This window comes from Aureobasidium pullulans, assembly GCF_000721785.1.
Source record: "Aureobasidium pullulans EXF-150 unplaced genomic scaffold scaffold_41, whole genome shotgun sequence".
NCBI lineage: Eukaryota > Fungi > Ascomycota > Dothideomycetes > Dothideales > Saccotheciaceae > Aureobasidium > Aureobasidium pullulans.
In genome coordinates, this window is record NW_021941061.1 from 108,319 (window position 1) to 135,411 (window position 27,093).

The 27,093-nt window shown below is 49.8% G+C and overlaps 9 protein-coding genes across 9 annotated transcripts; 3 read left to right on the forward strand and 6 right to left on the reverse strand.

Annotated features, from left to right (window-relative positions):
* Positions 1–9: 9 nt before the first annotated feature.
* On the reverse strand, positions 10–2,251 carry M438DRAFT_285033 (uncharacterized protein; the record flags this gene model as incomplete). Its single annotated transcript, XM_029901498.1, has 3 exons — positions 10–99; positions 153–483; positions 537–2,251. The coding sequence occupies 3 exons, from the start codon at positions 2,249–2,251 to the stop codon at positions 10–12; spliced, it is 2,136 nt and encodes a 711-aa protein (XP_029754995.1).
* A 237-nt stretch (positions 2,252–2,488) lies between these two features.
* On the forward strand, positions 2,489–4,393 carry M438DRAFT_350199 (uncharacterized protein). The gene has a single exon (XM_029906575.1). The coding sequence runs from the start codon at positions 2,703–2,705 to the stop codon at positions 4,311–4,313; it is 1,611 nt and encodes a 536-aa protein (XP_029754996.1). The 5' UTR covers positions 2,489–2,702; the 3' UTR covers positions 4,314–4,393.
* A 697-nt stretch (positions 4,394–5,090) lies between these two features.
* On the reverse strand, positions 5,091–7,018 carry M438DRAFT_350200 (uncharacterized protein). The gene is made up of 4 exons (XM_029906576.1): positions 6,904–7,018; positions 6,820–6,844; positions 5,336–6,763; positions 5,091–5,282 (listed from the first exon to the last, which is right to left on the reverse strand). Exons 1-4 carry the CDS (start codon positions 6,949–6,951, stop codon positions 5,113–5,115), a joined length of 1,671 nt encoding a protein of 556 aa, XP_029754997.1. The 5' UTR covers positions 6,952–7,018; the 3' UTR covers positions 5,091–5,112.
* A 412-nt stretch (positions 7,019–7,430) lies between these two features.
* M438DRAFT_284996 (NAD binding Rossmann fold oxidoreductase) lies at positions 7,431–8,553 on the forward strand (the record flags this gene model as incomplete). The annotated part of the gene is made up of 2 exons (XM_029901495.1): positions 7,431–7,769; positions 7,825–8,553. The coding sequence occupies 2 exons, from the start codon at positions 7,431–7,433 to the stop codon at positions 8,551–8,553; spliced, it is 1,068 nt and encodes a 355-aa protein (XP_029754998.1).
* M438DRAFT_350201 (beta-lactamase family protein) lies at positions 8,442–9,998 on the reverse strand. Its single transcript, XM_029906577.1, has 3 exons — positions 9,862–9,998; positions 8,823–9,796; positions 8,442–8,748 (listed from the first exon to the last, which is right to left on the reverse strand). Exons 1-3 carry the CDS (start codon positions 9,944–9,946, stop codon positions 8,605–8,607), a joined length of 1,203 nt encoding a protein of 400 aa, XP_029754999.1. The 5' UTR covers positions 9,947–9,998; the 3' UTR covers positions 8,442–8,604.
* A 217-nt stretch (positions 9,999–10,215) lies between these two features.
* Positions 10,216–12,420, reverse strand: M438DRAFT_329344 (Ppx-GppA-domain-containing protein). The gene has a single exon (XM_029903247.1). It carries the CDS (start codon positions 12,236–12,238, stop codon positions 10,406–10,408), a length of 1,833 nt encoding a protein of 610 aa, XP_029755000.1. The 5' UTR covers positions 12,239–12,420; the 3' UTR covers positions 10,216–10,405.
* An 831-nt stretch (positions 12,421–13,251) lies between these two features.
* On the reverse strand, positions 13,252–16,903 carry M438DRAFT_340370 (protein kinase C; the record flags this gene model as incomplete). Its single annotated transcript, XM_029904312.1, has 4 exons — positions 13,252–13,719; positions 13,773–13,974; positions 14,023–15,592; positions 15,643–16,903. 4 exons carry the CDS (start codon positions 16,901–16,903, stop codon positions 13,252–13,254), a joined length of 3,501 nt encoding a protein of 1,166 aa, XP_029755001.1.
* A 1,199-nt stretch (positions 16,904–18,102) lies between these two features.
* M438DRAFT_307424 (uncharacterized protein) lies at positions 18,103–19,718 on the reverse strand. The gene is made up of 2 exons (XM_029902298.1): positions 19,189–19,718; positions 18,103–19,139 (listed from the first exon to the last, which is right to left on the reverse strand). Exons 1-2 carry the CDS (start codon positions 19,636–19,638, stop codon positions 18,420–18,422), a joined length of 1,170 nt encoding a protein of 389 aa, XP_029755002.1. The 5' UTR covers positions 19,639–19,718; the 3' UTR covers positions 18,103–18,419.
* An 894-nt stretch (positions 19,719–20,612) lies between these two features.
* M438DRAFT_369976 (uncharacterized protein) lies at positions 20,613–23,857 on the forward strand. The gene is made up of 3 exons (XM_029908143.1): positions 20,613–21,537; positions 21,587–21,970; positions 22,023–23,857. Exons 1-3 carry the CDS (start codon positions 20,861–20,863, stop codon positions 23,542–23,544), a joined length of 2,583 nt encoding a protein of 860 aa, XP_029755003.1. The 5' UTR covers positions 20,613–20,860; the 3' UTR covers positions 23,545–23,857.
* Positions 23,858–27,093: the final 3,236 nt, after the last annotated feature.

Genomic DNA, 27,093 nt, shown 5'->3' on the forward strand with positions numbered 1-27,093 from the left:
AGCTGGAGATCAGAGCGTGATATCTGGCATGTCGAATGGACGCTGTTCCGCGTAATTGAGTTCACCACTGTAATCAATCAAATAGGTATCAATATCATTCTATCATGCATGTTAGCATACATTTGCTAGAGTTAGACCACAACAACACTTACCCAGTTCAGCATGTCAGGATTATCTAGTATGCTTTCGAGAGATCCAATGTCCATCAAATCCTCGGTGAGTGCAGTGACTTGCTGAACAGCAGGTGGAGTTTCTGGGCGGTTCAATATATGCTCCAAAGGAGCGCACGGGCAGTATCCCGGCATGACAAGTTGACCAGTTTCAGCAGCTGGCGGTGAGCGAGTATCCTGAGCAGTCAACTTTGCTATCATGACACCGAGTACGTGACTTGCACGAATAGCATCCCTATATGCAGGCTTTTTGCTGGACCAGACGTGTCGAGATTTCTGCAGTGCTTCTAGTTTTCTTGCCTTGGACTCTGGACTTGAAGAACGGAGTTAGCACAGCGTGAATATCAACTTTGGGACTCGACATACCTTTGTGACTTCGATTCTGAAAGGTCCAAACACACGATCATGGCAGCTGAGAACTGTTCATGGAGCGTGACATTGGTAAACATCCATCTACTCGTGTACAGACGTCCCTCTGGCTGGAGAGATTCGTAGTAGTCGTTCTGCAAGTCAAGTTGCCGCAACGCAGAGTTCACACAGATTTCTCGCGATGTACCGAATGCTGGATCGTCCTTCTTGTATGCCATGAAAGGTCGATGTAGGATGCAGAGTCCTTTCAGATACTGTAGCTCAAGCATGAACCGTTGCATGATCAGATAATCTTGGTCGACAAAGCTGGTTTCGGCGATGGGGCGGATACGGAGGGAAGGTGGAATGCTCTGGTGACTTATTTCAAGTGCTTCGTGAAGCCTGTTGGTTTCTTCCAGATCATACCTCCGACTAGACAATGCATGTCGAATGATTGGACGTAGATGCCGAACAGCAACGACTTTACAAGTGAAGAAGAGCATTGGAATGTGGGTGGCATGTGATCGGGGTGATGGCATGACGGTAGTGTTCTCATCAAAGTCCTCGTCCAGCAGATTGACCGGAAACTGACAATCGCATTCATCCTCGTTGATCATGGCTGGGATACCCTGTTGCGCCGACATGGTGATATCAAAGACCTCAATATAGTGCCACGCTCTTCGTCGCATCTCGCTCTCGAAAGGGGTAAGCTTGGCTGACAGATGTCGGGGATCCCTGTGGTAGCCCATCTTTTGTGCAAGTCTGGTCGCCATGGTCAGTATCGGCCAGGGCTGAATCTCAGGATCCGCATGGAGAGCATAGATGCAGTGAAAGTGAAATAGCAATGCCTCGATGGAGTATGGCTGAGCCTTGAGGTATTGACCTGTAACGAGGCATTTGGCAGCCATCCTCAATGCGCCAGCTCTCTTGGTATTGCACGGATCCGAAACTGAAGCGAGACCTCGTGCAACGGCCAACTTGGCTGCCATGAACATGATGGAGAATAGTATGCTCAACCAGCAGAAACTGGTTGATGATGGATCTTTCCAGAAAGCTTCGTATTCCCTTTGGAACTTGCCACTATGAACGAACATTAAAGACAGGAAAGTCTCTTTGAAATAGGTTGCAACAAGGCTATCGACGATGTGTCGCTCTGGTAGTGTTGCAAGTATTTGCTCAATAGTCACAAGCTTTTCTTGGCCAAACAGGGGATCGGATTTGAGTGCTGGTTCAGAGGGCGCATCGTTCAAATCAGAGTCCATAACGGAGCGAATGTCGTGAATACTTTCGAGAATTGAAGCCCAGTGCGCGCCACCAATGTAGTTTACTTGAGAACCTTGTTGGCTCAAGTGACCACCTGCAGAAACACTCGAATATTCGGGAGTGTTGACCTGGGGAGAACTGAACGAATCTGGAGGAGTGACTACAAAAGTACTCATGGGAGCGGCATGCATCAAACCGTTGACCATGTCTTCGAGTCTCTGTAAGCGACCAGCAGCAGCATCTTGACTGACAGCAGGGCGAGGTCTCTGATCTTTCTTCGAGGCGACTGAGCTGTAATCACAGATGGAGGCTTCTCCTTTCTTGACACAAGATACGCATGGCTGTTGGCGATCACATTTCAACTTTTTGGCCCGACATGTCGAGCAAGACAAAGGGCGGCGGTTGCGCTTTGCGACACGAGTGTCGGTGTTGGCAGAAAAGACCGAGGTGAAGTTTGATAGACCCGCCATGATTCTCGTGCGACCTCAAGAATTGAGGACTTGAGGAGGATCCGTGCTGGATGGTAGAATCACATGTGCCAGGAAGAATCATGCGTAGCAAAAGAAGGGAATGTTTGGGAAGGTCGGAGATAGTGACTTCCTTGTTGGGGAAGGTTGTGGACCCTGGCAAAGAAGAGTTGCCAAGAGAGTGCGGAGGGAAGGCTCGGTGAATCGAGGCATGAACCTTTTGATTTGCGAGATGAAATTGGCAGAAGTTGATTGAGGAACCCAAGTGCATTGAACCTGGCTTCCTTCCAGTAATGCCATATCATAATTCAACAGACGTACAAAATTCCCACCCGTCCGTCCCATTCCCACGTGCGTGTGAGACGAAGTCGTACTGGAGCGTCGTCAGCAAGCCCCCCTAAACACGAGCAGCACCAAAACATAGCCTCAAGGTTCGAGGCAGCCACATGCACAGATGAATCGACCGAACCCGTTCGCCTCGAACAGCTTCTTCAAGCCGGCAGCTTCGCTCCTTGGATCTGCCAACACCTTCAACATAACGACACGTCGCAGGAGTCTGTCCTTGGATGATTCAGACACAGAAGCCCAACGACACACTCCAGAGCCTCGCTACTCACCCGTCATCATGAAGGAAGCGCCTGCCGGTCCCTCACCAGAATTGCGACCTAGTCCTACCATCCCTATTGTCAGCATATCTCGGTCCCCATCGCCATTCGCAACAAGCAAAAGCACCGCCCAGTCAGAAGATGAGGAGGAGTACGAGATGTGCAATGTCTCTCAGAGCAGGCCGTTGGTTGCAAAAGATAACATGGAAGGCGACCGGAGTATCGCACAACGCATCTTCCAGAAGGGTGGCATTGGCCAATTCTTGTTCGGCACTGCTGTAGGATGGAGGGTATACTTGGGTCTGTTGATCTTCTGGGTCGGAGGCTGTCAGTTCGGCACTCTTCTCATGAACAGGTTCATCTTGTGGACCGGCACATACAAATTTCCCTACCCACTCACCCTGACGCTGTTGCAGCTTTGCATCACACACTTGTTTCTGCTTGGTTTCGCAGCCTTGACGAGAGGACTTGCTGGTCCGCTGAGAATCATTGGACTGGGCGCCATCGTTGCTCCTTCGCAAGCCTACAACAAGGGAAATAGACCCACAAGATATACCGGAGGCTTGAGGACGAAATCCGTCTTTACGAACGTTTCGAACTGGTTTGTCCATGGTTCGGGAGGCATCGCAGGAGGTGGCCTGTTCGAATTCCAGCGCAACACTGCCAAGCATGTCTTTCCCGTCGCCATCGTCTTCCTTGCGAAAACTGTTCTGTCCAACATCTCATTCGCGTATGCTGTCATGCCAATGTACATGATCTCCAGAATCGCCGTCATCCCTCTAACGCTCATTCTGACAGCTGTCTTGCTGCGCCAGCAACATTCAATTCAGACCATGTCATCCGCCATGATTGCAACACTGAATCTTCTCATGACCAGCATCCGTCCCGGAGAGCGCGATCCCTGGGAGTCTGTCGTTGCCGGTGTCTTTAGCTCTGCCTTTGTCGCACTATATCCTGTCCTTCTCCTACGCTGTTATCGCCAGCTCGTCTCCGATCTGGTACCTCAGGGCGATCTACTGAGTACTTCTGACCGCAGGACAGCAACTGTCAACACGGGCACAAAGGAAGAAACACGTGCATACTGGAGAGTGCTGCATTACACGTCTTCGCTCACGATAGCCATGCTCGTTCCTTTCGTCCTGTTTTCTGGTGAGCTCAAGCAAATCCACAGAAACTGCTACTTCCTGGACGTTCCCTGGTTCTGGTTTCTCATGTCTTGCGCAGCACTTGGTGGGTTTGGTGTCTTCTCCTCATTCTTGCTGCTCGTCAAAGCGACTTCACCTCTATCGGCGAACTTTGTCTCACTTCCGAGAAGTGTCTTCCAGATCGTCGTGTTGAGCAAATTCAAGATGCCCGCGCATAGCTGGGTTGGAGCTGGTCTCTGTATGCTCAGTTGTGCTTGGTACTGTCTCGCAAGGCTCAGAGAAGGCAGAGGTCGAGGTGGTTATGGAGCGATATAGTCATGGCAGTCATAATCACGTAGTGTTTAATCAATAATTATCAGTCTCTCTTGTATAGAAGGAAGAGCCATCTTTGCGAGACTTCCATTCATGCTCTTCTGGATTATCGGATCCAAGGTGTGACATGCGCCGGATAAGTTTAAGAAGGCACATTTGTTGACCATTGCTGCCAAATATCCAGGTGACTCTCGATTATGTGTGAAAATTGCCTTTTTTGTTTCCCCTCCTGCTGCAATTTCTTCCTGTCATGCGCGACCAATACGGCCGATTCATTCACCCTCATCCAAAATCCCACGACGCTACCAGCTGAATACACGCTCAGGAACGAAATGCCTCAGCAGGACATTCGCGTTTACAGCCCTGCCATCTTTCTCTCCACTCCACAGCTCATTTGATGATAGATATTTGTCAAAAATTGACCCACACTCATCCAGCTTCGAGATCTAACCAATTTCGGGATGCAAATAAAGGCGCTTTGGCGGAGTGGTTAACGCGATGCCCTGCTAAGGCATTTCCTTCGGGAGCGTGTGTTCGAATCACACAGGCGTCGTCTACTTTTGCCGGCCTGAGGGCTATGGGACATTCCTTTTGGTCTGGGGATGGTGGTGAGGGATTAGGGTTCGAGATGGCATTTTTTTTAGTCGAGTTCTGGGAAGAGGGAGGATTGCTTGGAGGGAATTTGTGCGCTCGCGAGGCTTTGAGAGAAGGTATCTAGTCATGGTTTGACAATGAGGGCCATGATGATTGAAGCCCTGCTCCGAAGACGTGTGTTTTCCCGGCTTCTTGGAATTCTCTACACTCATCTCCAGCTTGACCTGAGTTGTACCTCTATCTCCTCCGTCGGCCACCCCAACTTCTGACACTTCCGGAGGATACCAAAACAAGCTTCCCGCTCATCCTCTTGCTTGAACAATCCACCGGCGAGCGAGATAGCCATAGATGCGTTGACAAAACCAGGCGCGACATCATCTGTAATTGATGTCAGCAAACAGTATTTGCAATGAGAGCAGACCGACACTCACCATTGCTGACAGAAAGCCCGCAAACCATTCTTGCATGATTCCTCAATCCATCGTCTACAGTCTCGGAAGCCGAAATGCGAGCAAGACCTATACACGGTATTCTGGGATCGTGCGCACATAGCAGCATGGAAGCAAGATGATAATGCTGCAGCCCTATGACCACAGCAGAAGATAAAAAAGCAATATCTGGGAAAGGAGTGTCTTGTCCTTGATCCTGGTGCAGAATAGGTCGGTAAGAAGAAGGCAATGATGATGCCCAAGCTTTGCAGTATTGCAGCAGCACGTCGTACTCTGAGGTGATGTCTTGTCGCTGCGGACTGAAGCAATAGTTGACGACACCTACGCAATGCATCACCATACGGTTCGCCCAAGCTCCCTCATGAGTAGGCTCAAGTTCTGCATCGCTCTCATCACGATCGAATTGTAGCATGGTAGGTTTCTGATTGGCAATGGCATAATACACCTCCTGCCGCACTCCCAACCAGAAGGCAGCGGATCGCAAATCATCAGTGGCCGAATTGTGGGTTTGGAGGTTGATAAAAGCACGAGTACCTATGCGATGGCTTGGATTGAAGGCCAAAGACGCATCAATCTCTTCCAAATACCGCAGTATCACGATGGTTGACAGGAGGATTTCACTCAAGACAGCAGTGGCGTCGTCAAGGAATGGTATCAACAGCTCGAGACACTGTTGGTAGTAGCGGTCGGCAATTACTGGTGAGTACTCAGTCGTCTGACTGAGATGGCGAGCGGAGGCTGCCAACAGAGCATATGCAAGCACTTGATTGCTTTGGGCCTGAAGAGGTGCTTCGTTGGCGAAGTGGCATGCCGGATCGGTTATGTCGAGATTGCGAGCGACTGTCGATACGAAGTACCGGAACAAATGCAACTCTTCTCGAGTGCTGATGCAAGTCTGCCGAGGTGTATACAAGCCATTCGAACCATTTCGAGGACTGAGATTGTGCTGGCCAGGGACATGGTGCGTTTCTCCCGGAAAGTGGTCTGACAGCGGACTGCGAGCATTGCCATGCGAGAAACGGTCTGAAACGCCAGTAAGATCGTGTGTGGTGCTTTGGTCATCTGGCCAGGGGCAGATGGGCGCCACTTGAAGCTCATCATTAGGTGTGTATGAGCGGCCCGTGTTCGATAGCGACCGCCTCGGCTGATCAGGCTCTTCGGAAAGGAGTGTCTCTATACTGCGGGCTGCCACAGTGGTCTCTGTCGCTCGAGGTTTCTCGGGTATCTCACCTGGAGCCCAAGCGTTCTCGTCAACAAATACCAGAGACGAAGATGGAGAAGTCCATATTTGGGATGTCGAGAAAGCGTATTCGGCTTCCGCAAAGCTGTGCCTATACCGAACGTCGAATGGCCGTGAACATGGTATGCCTCTTTTCACACATCTCGAGCAGTCACCAGAAGCCGCATCGCCTGCCAGTCAATCAGTCAGTGGACAAAATTCGGCAGAGATCTCATGCGACAATCACATTTGACGTGTCGCTCTCTACAGCCCTTCGACACGTCAGCGATACGTTCATTCTTTCCCTTCTCGACCGGAAAGGGTTGCACACCTGACAACCTGTTTTGGAGCGGACAGCTCTGGAGCTTCGTCTGGACATCGAGACGGCATCTAGAAAGAGAGCTTTGCGGAAACACTTGCTATGTGTGTTGGTCAGTTGCGGAGTTGGAACCAAAAACAGTGTGAGAGACAAAAGGAGGCAGCGAGCCGAAGACGTCGATCACCCCGCTTCGTGTTCCACCACGGCTATTTTACTGTTTCGGGAAGCCACGCCGCTTTTCTCTCTCCCGAGCTCAAACGCTTCCATCATCTCTTTCTTGATAACACAAAAATAGCGAATTCAGCATTCAAGATGTAGGTCCGTGAGATCAAACCCCGCTTTCATACGGTTGCAGGCAGCCAAGCGGTAGCCTTTGACTTCAACATGTGCCGGAAGAAAAGGATATTGTCCCCGAACAATGCTATAAAACAGGTCGGTACCTAAAGTAGACTCTCATTCTCCCATCAGCTTCAGTATCTCTCTTCTCTACAATCGGAAAAATCTTCCACCCCCTTGCCACAATGGACTCCTTGCACAACATGCCTTCGAAGGCTCCCTCGACCAAACTAAACATTGCAGTCGTCGGCTTGGGTAGAATGGGCAAACGCCATGCAAAGACCCTGATGTATCGCGTCCCTCACGCCAATCTCGTCGCCGTCTGCTCGAACGATGAGACTGAACTCAAGTGGGCTCGCGAGTTTTTCAAAGACAGCAACATCGAAGTCTTTGCCTCTTTTGATCAAATGATCGAGAAGGAAGGGCTTCAAGCTGTTTGGGTGTCTACCAGCACCAACGTTCATGCTTCCATGACTACTGCTTGTATCAATAAGAATCTGCACGTTCTTTGCGAGAAGCCTGTCTCCCAGAATTTGCAAGAGGTATGGCTGCGCTATATCTCTTTGTGCGATATATACATACTAACAACCATCACAGGCTCGTGATGTATGCGCCCTTGCAAAGCAAAACCCTCACCTCAAAGTCATGGCCGGCTACTCCCGTCGTTTCGATGCCTCTTACAGGTCCGCCAAAGCTCAGATCACTTCCGGCAGTATCGGCAAACCATTCCTCGTACGCTCCCAAACCACCGATCTCCTCGACACTACCGGTTTCTTCGTCCGCTATGCAGCCAAAAACGGTGGCATCTTCTACGACTGCGCAATCCACGATATCGATCTGACTTTGTGGTTGCTGGGAGATGTCAAGCCCAAGGCCTGTTGGGCTGTGGGAACCATCACCCATCATCCCGAATTGAAAGAGCTCAATGATGTAGACAATGGTGTTGGTGTTGTCGAGTACACTAATGGATGTCTTGGATATTACTACGTCAGCAGGACTCAAGCTCACGGTCATGATGTGTGCACCGAAGTCACCGGATCGGCTGGGAAATTATCCATCAATGTGCAACCCCGCAGCGATTTTGTCGAGTTGGCTTCAAGCAATGGTATCTCTCATCAGGTGCAGCCGGAGTATTGGGAGAGATTCGAAGACGCGTTTGCCACCGAGGCCATCGAATTCTGCGAGAGTGTCTTGGAGGACAAAGATGTTCCTGTGGCTTTGGACATTGGGATACAGAGTTTAGAGATTGGCTTGGCTTTGCAGGATGCTTTGCTCAGTGGTCAAGTCCAAAAGTTTGATGAGGAGGGACATCAGATCAAGGCTTGAAGATTCGTAGGATATGTGAAGACCCGACTCCCTTAGCACACACGTATTCTCTCACAACTTTGCCCCACTAGCTCCAGCAGCTCTGTCATACATCTCCTTCTCAAACAGATTAATCATCTCTCCAACCTTCTTATCTCCAGGTGGGAAGACTTGAGTACCGAACAACCCACAAACCCCAGCTTCTCTGTCAACGAACTACACATTTTCAAGTCAGCAAATCACATACAGAAGCAGAAATGAAGGAGCAGTAAGCAAGCAGAACAACATACCCAGAAAAGATTCGGCATCCCACTCCAAATCATCGTCCCTCTTTTCCTCTGTGCAGCATCATCACTATCAATCAACACACCACCAACACCCCAATCATATTCCACCTCCTTTGGGAAAGAACCAACAAACAGCGAAACCACCTCTGGCATCCTAAATACCTGATTGATACCCTTCCTCGCCTGTTCCGTCAGCTGTGGCGAGAACATAATCTTTGTGCTTTCCTTGCTCAACAACTTTTCATCGTCGGCAAGCAACGATTCCAAGATTTTGAAATATTGGGATAGATCTGCGTAGCCACCGTGACCACCGAAACATTCAGCATCTCCGTAGTCGATGTTTTTGGTATCGGGGAGGTTGATGAGGTTGCCCTCTTCGCCAATTCTCAACCCAATAGTCGCTTTTTCCTTTTTCATTTCTTCCGTTAGAAATGGTGTGAATTTGATCCTATCCACGCCTAGAGGAGCGAAGATATTATCATCCATATATGCTTGCAATGTTTGGCTGGTGAGTTCTTCCAGCACTTTGCCCGCCCAATCGATACCGGTGCCATAGGACCAATAAGTGCCTGGTTCGAAGAGAAGAGGATACACGCATTTAGTCGTCATTGTAGCCCTATCCTCAGGTTGACCCTGCTGATCACGGTATTTTTCCAACACAGGGACCATCTTATCATAAGCAGTTCCAGCAGAGTGGGTGAGTAAATGCACAAACAAGATTGGTTTCTTGCGATCAGAGAGGATGGGTTTATCATTGTCGTCGAAACCATGGAGGATGGGTTGGGCGGCGAGATCGGGGATGAAGGAGCTGACGTCGGTGTCGAGGGAGATGAGGCCGCGTTCGATGAGTTGCATGCAGGCGATTGAAGTCAAGAGTTTTGTCATGGAGGCTAGGAAGAGGGGGGTATTGAGGTCGAGAGGTTTGGCGTTTTCGCCCATGGAGCGGGTGCCGAAAGATTTGGCGTAGTCGAGTTTTCCTGCCTCTACATGAGTATATGCCAATAGATGTGATGGGATAGAGAAGGGAGGAGTTGTTGATTACCGCTCTTATCTTTAGCCATCAAGATGGCGCCGGAGAAAACACCATCTTTGACCGCTTGCTCGAATTTCTGCTCAAAGGAAGACATGTTGATGTCTAAAGAAGCTGGCACTGCAGACCTTGCCTTCTTCAGAAAAGATTGAGGTTGTGTTGAAGTAGAAGGTTGTTAGCTTTACTCTTTATATACCCGCAATAGCCGTTTCCCTGGTGCCTGCCTGGCAGCCGAGGCATTGCGGGGTGATTGCAGGTGAGATTTGAACCGCATTTCTGCAAAGGCATCCTCTTTGATTTTCTTGGTATCGGTTGACGTATGTATTTTCTTCAGTGGACTGAGTCAGCGCTTTATAAGCTCTGCAGGAGGTTTAATATAAAATGCATGCGAAAGCGACTATCTGGTGATATCTTGGTAAGCATCGGAGTCTTTTGACAGCGCATTTGACCCAAGAGGCCAGATGGTCTCGAGTGAAGGCAGCGACTATTATTGTCTTCAACAAAAGACATATTGTAACAATATTTGACACATATAAACCTCTTTGCCTCATCTACCTTACTTCAAATCATTAGGATAATCATCCTTGACCTGCGCCCCAACCTTGATCCTCCATCCATTAACCGCATGCTTCTTCCTGCCAACCTTGACCAGATCCTTGATATGTCGCTCCAAAGTCTCCTTGACCTCCATAGGATCATCTCTATTCTCCGTCTGCCAGACCAATGTAAATGTAACCATCAGTCCTTCCTTGTCTCCTCTTTTGCCAAGCGTATCCACATATTCTGAGGAAATGCGTATTTCGGGTTTCTTCAGGATGGTAGAGGTGTGGATGTCGTAGAGATCATCCTGAACTACACCAGCTGGGAAAGCGCGACTGAGGATGAGACCGATGACGCCGATGTATTGGGTCCACCATGCTTCTTCATTTGACACCAAGCGGATGAGTTGGTCGCGATAATCTGTTTCGCGAGGAGCCAGTTCGCCTTCGTATCTTGCTTCGAGCATGAGAGCAAGCAATGCTCTATCCGCATGTGAAGAACCATGGGTGGAACATAGAATGCCAGTGCCTGTGCTGTACAACGCAGATGTCGAAGAAACTTCTTTGTTCATGTTGGCGTGGAAGTAAAACATGTTGGCGAAGGCGCGGATCATGTGAACATCGATGGATTCAGGCACACCGGCGTGTATCTCCGTACCACTTGGTAGTGACTGTGTAACCAGAGCGGCGAGTTTGGGTGAGATTGGCTTAGCCATATCTCTTGTCGCTACTTCAAGGGGATCTTGGGCTCTGATCTCAGCAGGAAGGCGGTTGTAAAGAACGCCCTCGCGGACACCTCCTTGACAGAAATGAGCTTCGCGGATACCATGAGGAATGGCTTCGGCGAGCACGCTGACGAGGAAGGATACAGCAGGTACCTGACCACGACGACGATCCGATACGCGGAAGATCTCCTTCGCTTCTCTGGCAATCTCCTTCATCTTCTCGGTGTCTTCGAATTCGTCTTTCTGGGCTGTGAATCCGTTGATGATGGAGAATGGATAACCTCCACCAGCCACCTGTTCGTGATGGAGCAAGAGGTAACCCCAACCACGGAAACCACCTCCAGTCAAGTAAAGACGGAAGCCGCCATTCTTGATAGCATCCTTGACAAGCTCTTTGGGGACTTGAATTTTGCTGTAGGCCTCCTGGAATTGCGTCTTGACCTGAGCGCGAAATTCCTCCCTCGCCTTGTGCGCCTCATGCTTACTCTTCCCCTTCTTCAACTCTTCCAACCTTCTAGTCAACGCAGCAGCTCCATATGGAAAACTGACAGCACTGACAGGACTGATCTGAGTCTCACCCCCTTTCGCAATCATCCAAGTAATTTGAGTACTACCACCACCCATATCCATGACCAAGCCTCTCACAGACGAAAACGAACTCGCAACACCATACGCACCAATCCTACCCTCATCCTCTTTACTCAACAATCTCATCTTAATTCCAGTCTCCTTTCTAATCTTCTCCACAAACTCTGCAGAATTGATAGCAGCCCTTGTAGCCTCGGTCGCCACAATCTCAATCTGCTCGGGCGGAACCCTAAAATCCGCACAGAAGATTTGGAACCTCAACAACATGGAAATCACATCATCCATTACAGCGGCAGAGATTGGGATTTTGGTGCCGTTCTCGTCATATTGAGCTTCATAGAGGGAGATTTTGTTGCGGTAGGCGTAGACGGTGGGTAAAACTCGAGTTGTTGGTGCGCTTTGGTCTGTGATGGAGAGGCGGATGCCGTTGCTGCCCATGTCGACAAGACCCCAGAGGCCTTTGTTCCATTCTGGCTCTGAGGTAGGTTGCTGACTCGTTGTCGCATGTCTGTGGGGGATTTCGTGTCCTCCGCCCATGGTGAATAGAGAAGCACCTTGATGTCCGAATGTGATGAGTTTCCGAGGTCGCGAAAGATGTCGAGTGGTCAGAAGGCGAATGCTGCGATGTCTTGTCGTGAACAACAGCGTGCCGTGAGATCTATCAGTCTTGACCAGTGAATTGGGGGTTGTGATAGGATGTTTATGTAGGGAAACAAGATGATTGCGCCCGCAAAAACACGACAGCTCATCTCTTGGTGTTGAGGAGCTCTCCCCGCAACGGTTTCAGCGAGTCAGTGGCGGTGCGCTAATTTCAGATGTACTCAGCCATCGTCATCCATCGCCTGTACATCTCACATGATGAGTAGGCATTGGCTTTGGAGTGAAGAGAAGACGCATTGGGTAGTGGAGGTACGTCCAGGGAGCAGCTGCGTGATGCAGGGGAGGGCACGAAGGGGAAGCTGTTTCGGAGTCCTTTTCCGAACACCAACATTGACAAGTTGAAGCCTCACTGAAGCCTTAGTAAGAAACCCACTGCTCTCAATCTCTAATCTCTCCTTTAAAGCTCAACATATCATAGCAGGACATTCGAATATCCAGAGGGTTCGTCAATTACTGTTTCATATGCCGTTACAACGTGTGTGTGATGATAGCTTCTATATCCGCGCATCTCTTCTCGCCTTGCTCTCTCCGTCCAAACAAGCCAAACAAGAAATGAAAGACAACTCTCCTATTCTTCACCAGATGAAGCCTCTCTCCCACATGCTTACTGCTCCATGTGTCCTGTCTAAGATATGCCGCAGTGCCTCGGCGTGATTTTTCGTCCCTTCTTCTCGACGTCCTTGCTGTGGTATCCTCGTCTACTGTATCCGTGGTGCGATGTAAAGAGAGAAGGGAGAGAGAGAATGCTGAAAACCCTATGCATGGCAATGGTGAGGTAGTCCGAGGGACGAGAGCAATCTATCCTGTTGAAGCTACCTTCGTCATGTCTCTCGCGATACGAATCGCCAGGCCAGAATGTTCGTCGGCTGGGAGGTTGGTTCTGACTGTGCTCACACAAAATCGGCAGTGTATGAGAATCCTCTGAACTCTTCTTGCATGCCTTGAGTCAATACGGATTGCACTGGTGTAAGTACCGGTGTGACGCTTGTGAACTCGGAGTCGAAGTTGCTGGTATCAGCCTTGCCCTTGATGGTGGGCAAGAAAGGTGGAGGAACACGCTTGTGGTATATGTCCTCCCAGTTGATGTTCTTGAAGAAGGGGTGGCTCATGATTTCCTGAGCATCAGTTGGTCCACTACCCAGACGGAGCTCGGGCTCACGTGTGAGTAACTTCTGGAGGATCGACACCGAGTCGCGAGGCATGTGGATGGGGTATAGCGGCTCATCTGCGAGAATGGCGTCGTAGATTTCGTCTTCATCCTCACCACGGAATGGAGATTGTTGAAGCAGCATCTGGTAGATAAGAACACCAAATGCCCACCAATCAACAGAACGACCGTACTTCTTGTCAAGAAGGATCTGTCGCAACGAGTCAGCAGGGATCAATATGTACAAGTCTAGATATAACTTACCTCGGGGGCCATAAACTCGGGAGTACCACAGAACGTGCTGGTCGTACTGCCGTACCACATATCCTCCTTACAGAGACCATAATCAGCAATCTTGATGTGGCCATCCAATGTAAGAAGGATGTTGTCAAGCTTCAAATCACGGTAGATGACACCGTTCTCGTGGAAGTACTTGAGCGCCAAGCAGACCTCTGCGGCGTAGAATCTGTGAGGTATTAGCAAAATTCGTATCTGACCGATATTGCAGACTTACTGAGCTCTCTTGGTACCGAACTGTCCACGCTGAATGTGCAACATCAAATCACCACCACTAATGTACTCCATGACGAAATAGATTCTGGTCTCGGTCTGGAAACAAGCGTGGAGATTGGTCAAGAAGGGATGTCTCTCCTTGTTAGCGATCAAAAAGACACGCTTCTCTGACCTTGTGCTCTCGACCTCGTCGTTCTCGATAATGAACTCCTTCTTCAAAACCTTGATGGCATACAGTTGCTTCGACTGCTTCGTCTCGGCAAGCATAACCTTACCAAAGTTACCCTTACCGAGTACAGCAAGGAAGTTGAAGTGGTCGAGGCCGACACGGATGTTCCCGCCTTGAGTCTTTCTTGCAGGAGGTCCCATAGATGTTGCAGTCTTGCTTGGTGGTGACGTAGGAGTGGTGGTAGGAGGCGGGCTTTGTGCTGGAACAGGAGGGTATTGCTGGCGAGGAGGTTGAGCTTGTTGAGGAGGCTGTTGAAGAGGCTGGACTGGGAAGCCACTGACAGCGGCATAGTCTGCTGGGTTGTAGCCTGCAGGCTGTGGCTGGGAAGTTCTCTGCTGAGGGTATTGATCGCCGCTTGTCGTCGCTGTGGAGCTTCTCTGGCTGGCCTGCTGCTGCTGCTGTTGTTGCTGCTGCTTCTGGTAGTCGGTGGAAGAGCGGTTGTAGGGAGGAATTCTCTGTTCTGCCGCTGATGAGCGCTTGCCGGAAAGAGCTGCAGCTGCGGCCGCTGCAGCAGATTGGGACGAGTATTGACGGTGAGCGGGTGGTGGACGAGCTTCCGGTTGTTGAGGAGACTGAGGAGGAGCGGCGAAGGATGCACGAGCAGCATCAACCGAGGTGGCAGGCGCGCCATACGTCGAGCTGCGAGGTGGAGCATCATAGGCGTCTGACATGCGATCTTTACCATAGGAGAGTGGCCTGTCCTGAGGGTTCGCCGTTTGATCCTGGTGAGAGGGTGTAGGCATAAACGAAGGCTGAGAGGGCTGAGCAGCGGGCCTAACACTGTTGGCTGTGCCAGGACGCAACTTGCGCTCCGACATGCTTGTGCCCTGGCGGCCCTTGGTGGCTCTGCGGATTTCTCCAAGAATTTCATTGGCCTTTTCGTTGGAGATACCGCAGAAGTCCGGAACGAAGTGGATGCAGTTGTTGTGGCAGGTAGAGCTGCACTCAGAACACTTGCGAGCCTGCTTTCTTCCAAGAGGCAGCATGTAACCGCAGTGGCAACACCAGTTGGCTCCCATATTGGAGAAGGCCTCGAAGCGATGAGGAATGCGGTGGTTGATCTTCTCCTCGTCAGGGTCTGACTCTGCGTTGGACTTACTAATGCACTTTGTGACGACACTTGGGTAACACTTCTTGTGGCAGGTCAATCTGCAGTCTGAGCACTGCATACCAGCCGTGTACTTCAAGAAGTCACCACACAGAGAGCAGCGCATGACGTTGTAGAAAGTCTGCTGAACAAACTTGTGGCCGTACTGCTCGACTGCATCTTCCTTGCGCTGACGAACAGCTCCCTTACGCCCAAGTCCGACGTCGAATGGTCTGCGTTCGCGAGTTTGTTTGACTGGGAAGTGTTAGTGTGTATGGAACATCTGCAGAAGAAGAGAGACATACCGAAGCTCAAGTTCAGCTTGATCTTGCCAACAGGCTCGAGTGAGAACCAGTCGTCAATTACAACAGGGTTGGTCAGCGGTGTTGGGCCTCCGCCAAAGCCGCCAGAGGGACCTTGTTGACCAGCGTGTACTGAGCCAGCACCTGCACTTCCTGGAGGTGGAGAGAATTGCATGTCGGGACGCGGGCCTGAGTCGCCCATGTGATCGGCAGAGATCCAGCCAGAGTTCTTAACCTCGCTCTCGATACGCTTGCGACGCATCTCCTCTGCAATATCCGAGATGCGTACCCACAGCATACCAATGGGCATGGGGTGCTCGCCCGCCTTATCGTAGACAGTCAGCTCAATCTCGTTGGCCTTGTCAATATCGAAGTCGTGTTGCTCGTCGGTCCAGCGGTCGGTACGGGTGGCCTTGGTGCGGCCCTTGAAGCTGTCCTCGACCTTCAAGATGACAAACGTCTCGGGACCGCGCGAGAATCTACCCGTCGCGGCATGGTCGACATCGGCAATGGCTTGAATGCGGATAGACAGGTAACCACTGAGAGGCTTGCGCTGACTGGGGATGTTTAGACTGTCATCGTCTTGCATGTCGGTGCTGATGTCGGCAACATGCAAATCCTCATGGCGCTTCAGAGCTTGCTTGAGAAGGTGGATCTTCTGGCTACTCTCAATGCGACGACCCTCGGCTTCTGCCCTGCTCTTGCGGTCTCCCTCGAGCTGGTACAAGCGCACCATCTTCTCGATACCATCCTTGTATTGTTTTTCGACGCTGAGCTTGAACTCGAGTTGTGACAGCATGAGCTGGATGCGCGGGCCGAGGTGGGGTGTCTCGGCCTTGATCAGGTCCAGTCGGCTGTAATTGGGACGGTTCTTGAGACCGGATTGACCGGGTGCTGGCGGGGCGTACGGCGCGCGAGGGGGCATCAGGCCGTTGCCGCCACCCATGCTGTATCCGCCGGGGCCGGGAGCTCCGTAGCTGCCGGGGTCTTGGTCGTCTTGGTGCGAAGGCGGCAGCGGGCCTGAGTCGTTGTTGAGGGTCATGTTGGACATGTTGTCGCCGAGCTTGCGACTCTGCAGGTCTTGCAGAGTCTTCTCAAAGTACTTGAGATTCCTTTGGGCATCGCGGACTTGCGAGTCGATACGCGAGTTGACCTGGCTGTTGTTTGTGGCCTGTCGCATAGAATTAAAGCCAGCGATCAGTGTCTTTTCGCGCTCAATCTTGCGACAGAGATCGCTAATGGCGGCATCCTCGTTATTACTCATGGTGGAGGTCGTCTATCGGGCATACACAGGGCGCGGTTGGAAGGCGCACGCGATGGGAGGGGATAGGAGCGCGCGCCGGAATATCACCGACCGAACGCGAAAGAGCAAGATCCTCCCTGGACGAAGGCGGCAGGGACAGAAGTCGCCGTCGAGAGGGGCGGGTAGTAATGTGGGTGTTGTTGTTGTTATGGAAAGATGAGGAGGTTGTGGCTTGAACGAGGGCTTGAGCCTTGACTTTGGGGGGGATGTTTTGGTGGAGCGGAGACAGCAGGCAGCCTTGGAAAGTGGGTGCTGAAAGCTCGGCTCAAAAACGAACGTCCCTCACGAATGTCGGAATGTCGGTAAACGGTGATGGTTTTATGAGAGAAAATAATAAGCAGATCAATTGTCCATGTGCGAGGCAATTGAGACCGTTAATGTCGGAGCGTAGAAATTGTAGCTGTGTGGTGCAGTTGACGCGAAACAGAAACGAAGGATTCTGTTATTGCGGGCACCACACACAGCCTACACGCTGCTCGAATCACCTATGCTATTTCGTTTGTTGGGTGATATGCCTCTCACCACTCTTCAAGGTGCAGCACTTACTACCCAATTCTCTGTACTGATCATACCTCGTTTCCCTTTGACCCTGATCTCGCCAACATGACTCTCAGCGATTTCATCCTCTTCCTTAACTCCTCGGCACATTAAAGAGATGGAAGTGATGTCAAGAATATACTTTGCGACCACTGCTCTCGACCCGACGGCTCAGCCACAGCTATGATTGTGGCTGTATGGGTACTGCGCCCCTTGTTGAAGAAATGGCTGCCAACTGTAAACAAAACAACTGGCAGCAGAAAATACTGCACAGTGACTTGGAATCAGCCTTCTACAAGCAAATGCAACAACATTCATGTCATCAGGATGCATCCACCAAGCAGAATAATATCGTAAGGAGACCAAGGTGGGGCCAGTGACATCTTGATCTCGAAGCCTAACCGCACCCGCATTCTGCCGCCGACCCTGATGCTGTTTGACGAAACGTGCTTCTCCATGATTCATCTTCACATGTCTTGCAGCACCACTTTCCTTTGTCACGCTTTGTGTTCCTTGTCGCATGAGGCTCGGCTCTCGCTTTGACCTGGACTTTTCTGCTAGCATTGTTGGGAGCGTTCAAAAAGAAATCAGTGCCTGAGCATTGCGACCCAAACTGATGCGATCAGTATCCCCAACCAGTCAATTCTTCATCTTCAGCACATAGTAGCTGAACCATATCGTCAAATCCAAGATGCCTGGATGCCAAAACTATTGTTTGATCATCATGCTCGATAGAGCTTTGGATTGGTAATAATTCTGGCCCCTGTGAAATTCGGGAATTCGTTATCTCTGTTAGCAGCTATGTACACTTCTGTAGAAAGCAGGTGTTCTCATGCGCTCCAACAGCAATGTGATGATGCGATGTTGCATACGCGCATTTGCTGCATCGAGCGAAATGATCTTGGCTCTGCTTTATTCTGCGACAATGTCGTCTCCTTACTCAGCACCAGGCATACTTCTCGTTGTCCATCCACTCGATATCTTGAACTGATCCCTCCCCATACCATCTCAAGCTCGCGATACTGTCGTTCTCGCGGTGAGTAACTTGTGTTCCAGCTTTCAATTGTCTCGCGGCTGCGAGCGTCGCAGATGTAGGGTTCCAGATGTCGATTGAGCCCATGTACCATTTGTTAGCTTCTGCCTGTGCTGCAGCAAGGAGAGACGCAATAGCTGCAGTCACGTAAGAGCCCTTCGCTTGCTCCACGCCATCATCCGAAGCTGCATTAAAGTCGGTATATTCAGGGTCCTCCACCACAAGTCGAAGGATGTTCAGTGAATTGCCTTTGCTTTTTTGAGGATCGCTGTTGTACCATGTCCGCATCCATACACACCATACTCGCTTGCCTTCTTCAGTACCGACGATGGCGCCTTTGACTTCGGGAGACTTGCCGTACAGCTCGTTTGCGACAAACTCCTCGCGAGCATGGTGCCATGAAAGAGTCTCGGCGTCGGGCACTATTGAGGCTATTGTTTTGCCCGAGGACGCTGCGTTGCGGAGCTTCTTGCGAACCAACTTCAGATCAATATTGCAGAGTTCTGTAAGATCAGTGGCATACAGAGCTCTTGCTTTCGGGAGAGATGTCTCCTTGGTATCGCTAGAAGGAGGCAGGGAGACATGGGCAGATGGGAATGGTTGCCATTTATAGTTTGCATAGAATTGCTATTGCGCATATAAGCAGTGAGCAGAGAACAGTACTGGTTGTACTTACCTTTCCAATGTCCGAGTACAATACGCTGAACAAACAATCATGTCCGTCAGTCTGCCATGTTTGCAGCTTCTCCCCCAAGTCTTTGATCATTCTTCCAGCATATCCTTTGCCACGATACTCGGGTGGACAGAATACGCTGGCAACACCATGACAGATGACTTCTTTAATCTGACCATTTTGAGCAACAAGGGCCTTTTTGCGAATTGTTTCGCAGCTGGACAGAACGACACGAGATTCACCGTCGCCTGTCACCAGTGCCCAGGACGTGAGACCACCATCACGGACTAATTCCTGTTTCCCAAGATGATCTTCTCTACGAAGGTATGCGTCGAGTGATAGTGCACCCTTCCATTCAATGCTGTTTAGCTCGGTTTGGTGGACGGCTTCCTCATGAGTCGGCTGAGTGAGCTCAACGTCTGGGCCTTTACTGCTAGGCAGCTGTAGACTCATGATCGATTTGTGTCGGGTAAGAGATGATCAAGGCCTTTTGTTGTTTCCAGATATGGTTGATGAGTTTGTTAGACAAGGAGTGACCTCGAAGGTTCAAGACAGATGGTTCAACCGCAGGCCCAGCACTTTTGCAAGGGCGTCATGTCTCGCTTCGCATGTCGAGCTGTGACCTCGACGACACTTCAAATCATTCCATCTTCTCTGCACTCGAGCGACAGGAGCCATACTATTGGGTAATCCAGGCAAGTATTTTCACGAAGTTAGCCGCCTGTTAGTTCATGTATGCCCTCTGCTTCCTGCATCGCTGGCTGCTTCTTGTGTGACACGTAAACGCCGTCGCCGGCCGTCGGAATGACAAGAGGAGGCTCCACCTCGATCCCTCCTGCCCGCCTTGTTGTCCAAAAGTCTATCAGCTCTCATTCAAGCTCGGAATCTTTGGTTAGAGTGCGGTTGCCTTGTGAAATCGCATGTTTTGAGTATTCCGCAACGCCCGCCGCTGCTGCCCACATCAGCTTGTCTCAATGAACAACACTTGGCTGTCAAGACTTTCCGTTTTAGCTGTGTTTCTCAAGGGTTGCAACAACATCCTCGAATCCAGATTTGCATATGCTCCTACTCGCACTTGCAGTCGCACTCTGAACCGTCACTCCAGCCGCCTTTCTTGATTATCACCAGCACTGCCGACGTCGTTCGTGTTGGTCAATTGATCTTGAGATTGACCATCTCTCAACCTGACCTCCAACTTTTTTCTCAATCGCGCCGGACGTCGCGGTCACCTCCTGATCAGCCGCGTTCTTGTTCAGCCGCACTATCGCACTCTGGTCCACCACTCCCTCGCCCAATTCTCAGTATCACAAGCACTCTGACGTTGTTCGCGTTGGTCAATTGGCATTGATAATTGACCATTCCTCACCTTGGTCTCCAAAATTTTCCTCAACCACGCCGTACATCGCGTTCATCTCCCCACCAGCCGCCTCCTTTTTCAGCCGCAGGATCATACCCTAGGCCGTCACTACTCTACGGCCACTCTTCATTATCACAAGCATTCCGACGTCATTCGTGTTGGTCAACTGGTCTTGATAATTAACATCTCTCACGTTGACCTCCAGAATTTTCCACAACTGCGCCGTGTCTCGCGTTACATCTCCTCACCAGCCGCGTCCATTTTCAGCCGCGCAGCCGCACTTCATACCAAGAGCAGCATTGACCGCCGACGTGAGTCATGGCGGCAGCGAAGAGAGCTTACGATGTTATCTCCATCAACTCAGATTCCAGTGAAGACGAAACGATCATGTTTGAACGACCTCTCAAGATGGCGCGCCGGAACAAAACACATCGTGGCCTCAACTACTTCAAGGATGACGATGATCTTCAGCAGCATAACATGGATGACCTGATGCGCGCGGGACCCTCGGTCAGAAACGTGCGCAATTCCTCTCCGAAACATGCTCAAGGACACTCGGCGACTTCTCCCCAGACCGTCGACAGCAGCGAACATGACTTTGATCCTTCGTTCCCCTTCGACTATGAAGACTTCCCCAACGCTCACGATGATGAGATACCCGACCCTCTGGACGGAATCATCATGCTCCACGATCTCAGTCCCAGTCCTGCGCCGGACTTCGTCCCCGAACCGACCACGCTGGACCAAATCATGGAGATCGTCCCTGATGTCTGTCGCACCTACGCATTCGAGCTACTTGTTGGACAAGACGATAATGTTGAGCGAGTCATCGAGCAACTGTTCGACAAGCCATATCCCAAGGCGAGCGAAGTCCGTGCTGGACTGGAGGCCGAGAGACAAGCCGAGTTGCGTGCCCAGAAGGTGGCCGAAGAGGCAGAGAAGGCCAACCTCCTCAACCCGCAGTACATATTCTCTGGCAAGATGAAGGATGTCATGTATGTACTATCTTGATCGACTACTCTTACTCTTACTGATAGTCCCTAGCATCGAAGTCCTCAAGGATGAGTTCAACACAATCCCCATCAAGTACATCAGAGAAACCCAGAAGGAGAAGAAGCACCTCTATGCAACCTACCTCGCCCTCAACGAAGCAAAGCACGCAGACTTACGTCCTTATGGCAAGACACCCTGGAGACCTCTCAGAGATGTCAACTTCCAAGTCTTCCAAGGCACCAAGGATCAGAAAGCCAACATTCCTGTCCTGATGGAGCAATTTAATGCTGCCAGGAGAGCTGCTGCCGAATGGAACATCCAACGTCGCAAGAGCATTGCGCAAAAGAAATTGGAAGAAGAAACGGCTGCCCTCAAGGCCCAATCCGAGGAGAAGAATCTGGAGCTGGCCAAGGCCTCCGGCAAGCTTGCTGAGTGGTGAGTTGACCTTCATTCATGCTTTGCTTGGTACACGACTAACAGTGCACAGTGCTGCCTGCTTTGATGAATACCCTCTCAACAGAGTCGTCCGATGCAACTCGGCAGATGCACACTTCGTCTGTTTTGATTGTATGAAGACATACTTGGAGTCCGAGACTGGACAATCCAGCTTCAAGCTTGCGTGTCCAGGTGGTTGCGGAAACACTTTCGGCGAATTTCAATTGCGTCTTGTTCCCGAAACTCACCCACAGGTCGATGAGCTCATGCGCCTTCGACAAGAGCATGACATCCGTACGGCAGGCATCGAAGATGTCGAAGGTTGCCCATTCTGTGACTTCAAAACCGTCTGTCTTCCCATCGAGGTCGACTTTGAGTTCCATTGTCAGAACGAAGACTGCAGCATCACCAGCTGCCGCAAGTGCAAGGAAAAGACTCACATCCCCGAATCTTGCGAAGAGTTCCAGCGAAAACGTTCCAAGGATGCAGCTCTCGGTCATCGACACAAGATTGAGGAAGCCAGAAGTAAAGCTCTCATTCGCAATTGCAACTCATGCAAGAGAGCTTTCATCAAAAGCGAGGGATGCAACAAGATGACTTGCCCTACCTGCAACAACATCCAGTGTTATCTCTGCGGTGCGAATGTGACTGCTAACTACTCCCACTTCCAACCACCCAACCCTTGCCCTACCTTTGATGAGAAGCTCACCATCGAAGCCAGACATGATCAAGAGGTCAAAGCAGCTGCTGAAGCTGCAGAGGCCGAAGTTTTGCGTGATCATCCTGAGCTCAACAAGGAGCACCTTCACATCAAGTTTTCGGACAGCGTCACCGAAGCAGAGAAGCGCGTCCTGGCGCCACCAATGCCACCCCCGAGACAAGGAGCTCATATTCCCAATCTTCTGGATGGTGTGCTCTTACGCGGACAGCAAGCTCAGGACCGCCGTCGCGCTCAACGCGTTGATCAACCACACAGACCTAGAAATATTCTGAATAGATTCCAGGGCCTCGGAGCAGCTGTGTTCGGTCAGCCTCGGGCCCCTGGTCCTGTGGTCGATCATCTCAACCCGATCAGACAGGAGCCTCAAGCCAATGTCGGAGCTCACGACCATTACGCTCCAGACATGGCTCTTCACATGAATGACAACAATCACATGCAACCAAGACCTGCATTTGATCGCTACTTTGGAGGAAACCAAGCTGCTCCAGGTGATCTTGACTTTGCCAACTTCGCTGCTCAGGCAGGTGCGGAGATGCCCGGAGTCGGCAATGACTTTGGCTTCGAAGTCGACTTCAACCATAATTGGGAAGGGTTGCAGGCCTTTCCCGCCATGCCAGGCATGCCAGCAATGCCAGTAGTGCCGCCTATCCCGGTCAGACCTGCGGCTCATAACCCGGGCATGAACCTGGCAAGAGATGTGGTTCAAAATCAAATCGACCACCAATACGGCAATGGCAATCTGCTCAACATGCTAGGTCGCCCGCGACAAGGCAATGCCGCTCAAGTTCCTGCCCAGGCTCCCATTGAGAACAACAACCCCGGTCAGGACAATGGGTATGGCTTTGGCTGGTGAAGCAGTTCTTTGATACCCAACGCCTCTGCCAGACCATCACCCGACAGTACTATACTTTTGCTGCAACAGCTCGTAATCGCCATTCTGCTCGTGGACCAACAAATCATTGAATTCCCCCTTTTGGACCATTTCTCTTCTTCCTCTGGTAGAGGCCTTTTTTCCTTCTACTCTTGTTAATCATATTGCATTTCCGGACGGTCTTCCAAGTTTTCTTTACATTAGCATGGCGAAAGGGCAGGCGCAAAGATTCGATATTACAATTTTCGGGTTTCACTACTACAAATGGGTGGGTTTTGCTTTGCACTTGCTGCCTCCTGACCTCTCGGTTTCTTTACTTCTCTTCTTCTTTTTCTTTTTCGTCTTCTCTTCCATAGAAGGCTCTAAATGCTTTTTTTTTTCCCTTGTACCACTCTCTAATGATCTTCCTCTTCTTGAACAGCAGCTCGTGAAAATGTCGTGGACAGCGCATTCATGTTCCTGATTTCCAGCAAAACGAAAGAATGACAAGATATCGGACGTCGACACACGTCGCACGATACTGCATCGCTTCTCTGTCAGCTTAATCCAAGGGTATCAAGTTTCTGATGATCTAATCCCATGCTAATAAATATCTAAAGTTCCCTGCAAACCACGTTCACACTGTCGACAATTGCAGCCAAGGTCACCCTCTCAGCGACTCCGATTGTGAAAAACGCCAAGACATCACACGGAGCTCTACTGTCCATCGTGTGTTTGAGTCCATCCTCCTCCACTGTCCTTGCTTGTAGCTATTTCATTCTGGAGATTTTCGATGGGACCTTGGGACTTGCTGTATTTCCGACAGGTGGGTCTGTTCTCGCATTCAAGTTCCTCTGGAATTTGGGGTAAACTTGGCGTGGCGGGTCCTCTAGGCATGGTTTCTAAGCACTAGTTAGCTGTATACACTCGATATTAGCCATCTATACACCTTCTCGTCGTCTTATATACATACCATGTCGTCGCCAGAGGCCCCCTTAGCTAATGACAACTTTATGACCCTCTACTACTATATACTATCGCCTAAATCGCCCGGAGACAACGTCGACGCGCTCCTCGGCGCGCTTTAGTAGAGTAGTCCGATACTCCCTCCTATACACGATATACCCGAGGAAGATAGCTAGATAGGCCTAGATACTTAGATAGCGCTTGCTTCTATTTATAGGCGAGCTCGGAGATAGATAGAGGAGCAGGAGGCTACTACTATTGCTACGCGGATAGCTAGTATCGTAAATGCCGAAGAGGTTAAACGTAGTGCTTAAGGTGTTCGCTTCGATGTCGACTAGGGTAACATCGTTAATGCTAGTTAAAAGCGTGCTCGTTAACCTTTAACAAAAGCTACTATAGAGAGTACTGCTCGCGCGTAGGAGAAGGCGCCTATAAGGAAGAGAACACCATTATAGAAGAAGTCGAGTAACGTAACCGCGAAGACTAGAATAACTGTAAAGTTAGTAAAGGCGACTACGCTAAAGGCGACTATATTAAAGAAGACATCGAAGGCATCGACGGCATTAAAGAGGCTAGCTCTATAGAAGCGACCGTCGCCTCCTCCTACGGCACCTCCTACTAAGCGCATTTAACTAGTTAAAATCGACGAGGGTAATAATGTTAATAATTAAGAGGAGGATAGATAGCAGAGAAGCTAGTCTTAGAGCTAGTCTTAGCGCTAGAAGAAGTTACCGCTACCGCCTCTAGTCGTTCGATATAAGCTTAAGTAGGTGTCGTCCTTTAATAGTGTTCTACTTTAAGAGCAACCTCCTACTATTTACGAGGTTAACTAAGGGATTAATGCTATGTCTATGATTAGGAGACTCGCTGCTACGTACGCCTCCGACTACGCTGCTAATAACGGTCTATAGAAGCATCTTATTAGCCAAATTGCCTATGTTAATGTAACCTATAATAGAGGTAAGGCTTCTACCGACCTATTCCCCCTTAATAGGGACATTAATAGCTATGTCTAGAGTAGTATAGAGGCTCTCGTCACCTTTAATGATGCTAATAAGAAGAGGGATTATATAGTAGTTATAGTTAAAAAGTGGTCTCGGAAACTAGATAGCGTCCTAGCTTAACTGTCGCCTACCTAGCAGATATCTCTAGCTAAGGGTAACCCTAACCCTATTAGTAGCGGAAATGGTTAGAATTCGCAAGTTAGAGAATCTTAGCTAGGAAATAAGAAGTCTAAGAAGTCTTAAAAGCAAACATAAGCCTATCTCGAAAATAGTAGTTAGCACATCGAAGACATACGTTCTATATAGCTCTATAAGAAGCCTTTATGCCATATCGTAGCTCGGCGTGCCCTTAGATGCCTTTAGCTTAAAGAGGACGGTACTTATTACGAGATCAAGGGTAAGGGTATAGATAAATGGTGTATAGAAATTAATGCTAGCAACTATATAGCATAGCAACCGAGTCTCTCTATTATATAGACTATTATGCGGTAGTTAGATTACCGCGACGCTAAGTTTAAGAATAAGAAGAAGACTCCGTCGTAGGCACTACCGATATTACCCTCGCTAGCATTGCCATTTGCTACACTATCGATTTAGAACGTATTATACGGTTTCCCTACTCCCTTTAGAGGTTATAATGCTCCTTTTAGTATGCCTTAGTAGCAGCAAAATCATTAGCAATATTAGTAGTAACCCGAGCACTATAACGAACCCTAGAGTAGTCTACTTCCCTCTAATATTAACAGTGCCGAGGCTCTTTAGGAATTTTTCGACTATCTTATTAATACGAATAAGAGCGCTAAACTAGCATTAGCTAAAGCACTTATTATGCTATCTCGCGAACATATTACCCTCGGCGACATTAAGGAACAACTAGAGTTATAGCTTAAGGAATTTATGACCGCTTAGGGGGTAAGAAACATAGTATATAAGAACCTACCTCGGTTTATAAGAGCAAAGAAGGCGGACTAGATTCGACGGTAGGGGGAGAAGCCTTAGGTCATTAGTATAGAAGACGATGTCGATAAGGACGATAAGTTAGATAATTAGCTCTTTAAAGACATGTACGACGAGATGTAGCTAGTAGTTTACCTTTGCCTTCCTAAACAGGTTAGGGACGTCTTCCTCTATAAGGCATATATCTACTACCTCGCGAAGGAACTAAATAAAGTTCTCCTTATAGTTCTCTAATCCCTACTTTAGTATAAGGTTTCTATGTCCTTAGAGCTACTACTTAAGCAGATAGAAGGTTAGTTCGATAGGATTATTGTTACGGGTAAACTACGTATATATAGAGGTTTAGGGTAGGTTAAGATTTAACAGGTTTAATAAAAGTAGGAAGGAGTCTACGAATGTGCAGAATCCGATAAAGAATGTACGGACGCTAAGAACGTACGGGCGTATGCCCGCGTCCTATCCTAAGGCTCGCCCTTTATATTACCCCCTCCCCTCCCCTTCTAGTCGCCCTCCCTCTAGAACTAGCTAGTCTACGCTCCGAAAATAGTATATACTATCTTTTAACATTCGCTCGTCGTAGCTAGTTCCCTTTACCTAGGCTTCGCTACATCCGGCGGCCCTTAGT

Coding starts and splice junctions, on each gene's coding strand:
- M438DRAFT_307424 (XM_029902298.1), bottom strand. CDS start 19,638: ATGAGTCTACAGCTGCCTAGCAGTAAAGGCCCAGACGTTGAGCTCACT. Junction 19,140..19,188: donor TGTACTCGGACATTGGAAAG/GTAAGTACAACC, acceptor TATGCGCAATAG/CAATTCTATGCAAACTATAA.
- M438DRAFT_329344 (XM_029903247.1), bottom strand. CDS start 12,238: ATGGGCGGAGGACACGAAATCCCCCACAGACATGCGACAACGAGTCAG.
- M438DRAFT_350199 (XM_029906575.1), top strand. CDS start 2,703: ATGAATCGACCGAACCCGTTCGCCTCGAACAGCTTCTTCAAGCCGGCA.
- M438DRAFT_369976 (XM_029908143.1), top strand. CDS start 20,861: ATGGCGGCAGCGAAGAGAGCTTACGATGTTATCTCCATCAACTCAGAT. Junction 21,538..21,586: donor GGCAAGATGAAGGATGTCAT/GTATGTACTATC, acceptor GATAGTCCCTAG/CATCGAAGTCCTCAAGGATG. Junction 21,971..22,022: donor TCCGGCAAGCTTGCTGAGTG/GTGAGTTGACCT, acceptor AACAGTGCACAG/TGCTGCCTGCTTTGATGAAT.
- M438DRAFT_350201 (XM_029906577.1), bottom strand. CDS start 9,946: ATGTCTTCCTTTGAGCAGAAATTCGAGCAAGCGGTCAAAGATGGTGTT. Junction 9,797..9,861: donor GATGGCTAAAGATAAGAGCG/GTAATCAACAAC, acceptor ATGTAGAGGCAG/GAAAACTCGACTACGCCAAA. Junction 8,749..8,822: donor GGATGCCGAATCTTTTCTGG/GTATGTTGTTCT, acceptor GAAAATGTGTAG/TTCGTTGACAGAGAAGCTGG.
- M438DRAFT_350200 (XM_029906576.1), bottom strand. CDS start 6,951: ATGTCCAGACGAAGCTCCAGAGCTGTCCGCTCCAAAACAGGTTGTCAG. Junction 6,764..6,819: donor TAGAGAGCGACACGTCAAAT/GTGATTGTCGCA, acceptor ATTGACTGGCAG/GCGATGCGGCTTCTGGTGAC. Junction 5,283..5,335: donor CGGGCTTTCTGTCAGCAATG/GTGAGTGTCGGT, acceptor CATCAATTACAG/ATGATGTCGCGCCTGGTTTT.